This window comes from Sinocyclocheilus anshuiensis, unplaced genomic scaffold (assembly GCF_001515605.1).
Source record: "Sinocyclocheilus anshuiensis isolate Anshui unplaced genomic scaffold, SAMN03320099.WGS_v1.1 scaffold457, whole genome shotgun sequence".
In the NCBI taxonomy this organism is placed as follows: Eukaryota; Metazoa; Chordata; class Actinopteri; order Cypriniformes; family Cyprinidae; genus Sinocyclocheilus; species Sinocyclocheilus anshuiensis.
Window position 1 is genome coordinate 3134488 of NW_015537939.1, and position 3149 is coordinate 3137636.

Genomic DNA, 3149 nt, shown 5'->3' on the forward strand with positions numbered 1-3149 from the left:
CAGCAGGAAAAGATCTACGATATTATATAATCTGTATGACAGCTCTTATGTAATCTTGCAGTTGACAGATGTAAACTACTGACATCTGACATTGCAAATGTCTATGAATCGGATTGGCATGTTTGAAGCATCCATCCATAGTATGAAATGGTATTTTATTCTCCATTTTATAAAGTACAACAGACATTTTTAATATTATAATTTAAAATAATAAAATAAAATAATAAAATAAACAAACTCAAAACATAACAAATAAAATCAAATTAGAAAAATTCTTAAATTAAAAAGAAACTTATATAAACTTAAATAAATATATTTACATTTCTCACCCTGCATCTATCCACATACCTACCTATCAAAGAACAAGATTTGTAGCATGATTTGCTTTTAAAACAGCAATATCTGACACTCTGTGCCTCTATAAATACACATTATACTGTACAAATCACAATCCATCATTTGTAAATCTGGGTGGTTTGGTGCTAGGTTCTTACCTCTTAGAGGGGAAAGGTACAGGTGGTGTGTCCCCACTGATACTATCACAGTAACGCTCCAGGAAACTGCGCAGGTATGTAAACGTGCTCTCCTCCAGATCCACACAAAACGGCCTGTGCCAAGCCACCAGCTGCCTGCCAGCACACAAACACACAATGATAATTCACACGCAGTCCTGTCAGGAAAACAAAGCAACTGAACAGCTGTGAATAATGGAAAATGTAAATGCGATTGTATTAACACATTAGCGGTGGAACTCATGCCTGATAGAGCAATATGGGGTTTGATTTGCATAATGGTGCTGTTTCCTGTAGACTCAAACTCATTTAAGGACAAATTGGTTTTGGTTTTGGTTTAGATCAGGAAGAGGGGGCTTTTTATTCCATTTGCATTATCCATAAGCAATGAGAGATGCAGATAATGAAATACCGAACATGTATTGTGGAAAAGCCATCAAATCTCAACTAATGAACACAGTTTTCTCTCTCTTCTCACCTGTCAGTGGGAACCGCTGTCCAGGCCAGGCTGTGGGAGGTGCCTGCAGTAATCTGCTGTATTGACACCCCTTCTAAACCAATCACTTTCTTGGGTTTGGTGACTGGCGTTGAGGTATGGCCCTGCCCACACTGCCCCATGGCATTGTTGCCCCAAGCAAACACCTCGTTTTCTGTACCACAAACCAATGAAATTACTCAAGCATTTTCTTAGAATAAACTAAATGCAGCATCAACCTGAAAATCCCATTTCAGTAAATAACAATTTAAATTTCAGTCTCTTTCTGATACAAAGCTATCAGATGACTATTTCAGAAAACTTGGAATATAGCGCACAAGTTGTATAGACTACTTTTATGGTGTCTTTTTTTCTTTTCCAAATGTTCTGTTTGGAATTACATGAGGGTGAGTAAATAATGAAAATTATAAATGTTTTTGGTAAATATTCCTATAATCCTTAGTGTTGTTATTGTTAACTACAACTAAAATTCATTAAAAAAAAATTGTCTTGAATTGAAATAAAGCTGAAACAAAATAAACATATTGTCTTGGCAACTAACTGAAATAAATAAGTTTAGGTACGTAAAAATTCCTAAAAGTTAAACTAAAATCAAAATAAATTAAAGCTATATAGAAATATTTTTAAAAGAATAAAATAAAAAGGACAAAATTTATTAAACGTAAACAAATATTAAAATAAAAAATTAAAATACAAAAATAAATGCTCATTTAAAATATGAATGAATACTATAATAATATAATTAATCAAATAAGAATAAAATATTATAACAAAATAAAATTAATATAATAATAATATCAGATAAGAATGAAATAGCACTGATCAACAATTAATTTCTATAAAATTTTCTATAATGTTTCTATAAAATTCATTTCTATCAAATAATTTGATGTAATTTAATGCAATGCATTTTTCATTTAAATTAATTTAAATATGCAGTGTCAAACTCTGTAGACTTACTTTAGGAAAATAAAAAAAAGCTTGTCAAAAAATTTTGTAGAGAGCAAAGTTGCCACAATCAGTATCAGAGCAGAAATGATCTATTTAAGTTTCCTATTTACTATTTTCTCATCTCCTCTTCCCATTTTGTTTCTCCATCTCTCTTACCATGAGACAAAGCGAGACAGTGGCTGTCTCCACAGGAAATGTCTATGATTTTTGTGATACTGAGGTCCTCTATCGGGCGAGGTCTGAGTGAGGTGGTCTCAGATGAGCCACAGCCGAGACACGAGCCGCAGCCCCACGCAAACACCTGCATCACACATACAGCAAAACACAGAGACATGAGAATGTATATAGGTGTATAACGGTACATATTTGCTCAGCAATATACGTGAGGTTGTGTATACCTGGCCAGCAGATGTCAAAGCCAGTGACGACTGGCTCCCAGCACACACTTTTCTGATAATGAAGCCATGTAGGGCTTCTATCACTTTAGGCCTGTACACACGGTTTGTGTCCCCATGTCCCAGTTTACCTGTAACACAACACAGAGTTTACATTTACAGAACTGCCTCTACCATGGATAATAGTAATTTAAGGTGTCAAATTCAGAGGCCGTGTTTGCACTTGTTTCAACTACTGGCTCTATATTTTGCCTTCTGAAAACACTTTGCGACAGCTTTATTTCAAACAGGTTTGAGCCTGTCAGCAGATGTTATGTCTGATAGTGCTACAATACAGAGCAGAGCACTCTGAAGGGGACACAGCTTTACTGTCTCATATGTACACATGTACCATGACAAACAACAAAACTCTTATGTATAGCTGTTAAAATTGTTATGGCAAATAGAACTTGAGTCAAATATTATGCCTTTTTGTGCCGTTTAATTCAAATTATTCAATTCAAGTGAAAAAAAAACATGAAAATCTATTTTCACAGATAGCCATAGGGTAAACAAAAGCATTGCATTATGTTTGAATTGATTATAAAATGAACTGAAAATGATGATAGATAGATAGATAGATAGATAGATAGATAGATAGATAGTCCAGTTTTCAAGTGTTACATTTGACAAATTTAATGCATGCATGCTGAATAAAAATGGTAATAAAAAAAAACCTTTCTGAAATAAAAAGAAATAAATCACAACTAAATAAAATAAATAAATAAAATCACAACTAAATAAAATAAATAAATA

General features: G+C 33.3%; 1 protein-coding gene across 1 annotated transcript in view; it reads right to left on the reverse strand.

Moving 5' to 3' along the window:
* LOC107662710 (probable E3 ubiquitin-protein ligase HERC1) overlaps positions 1 to 3149 on the reverse strand; it is a 78104-nt gene that overhangs the window by 60185 nt on the left and 14770 nt on the right. The window contains 4 exon segments of the mRNA XM_016452784.1: positions 495 to 629; positions 991 to 1162; positions 2116 to 2260; positions 2358 to 2485. Coding sequence (XP_016308270.1) covers positions 495 to 629; positions 991 to 1162; positions 2116 to 2260; positions 2358 to 2485 — 580 coding nt within the window.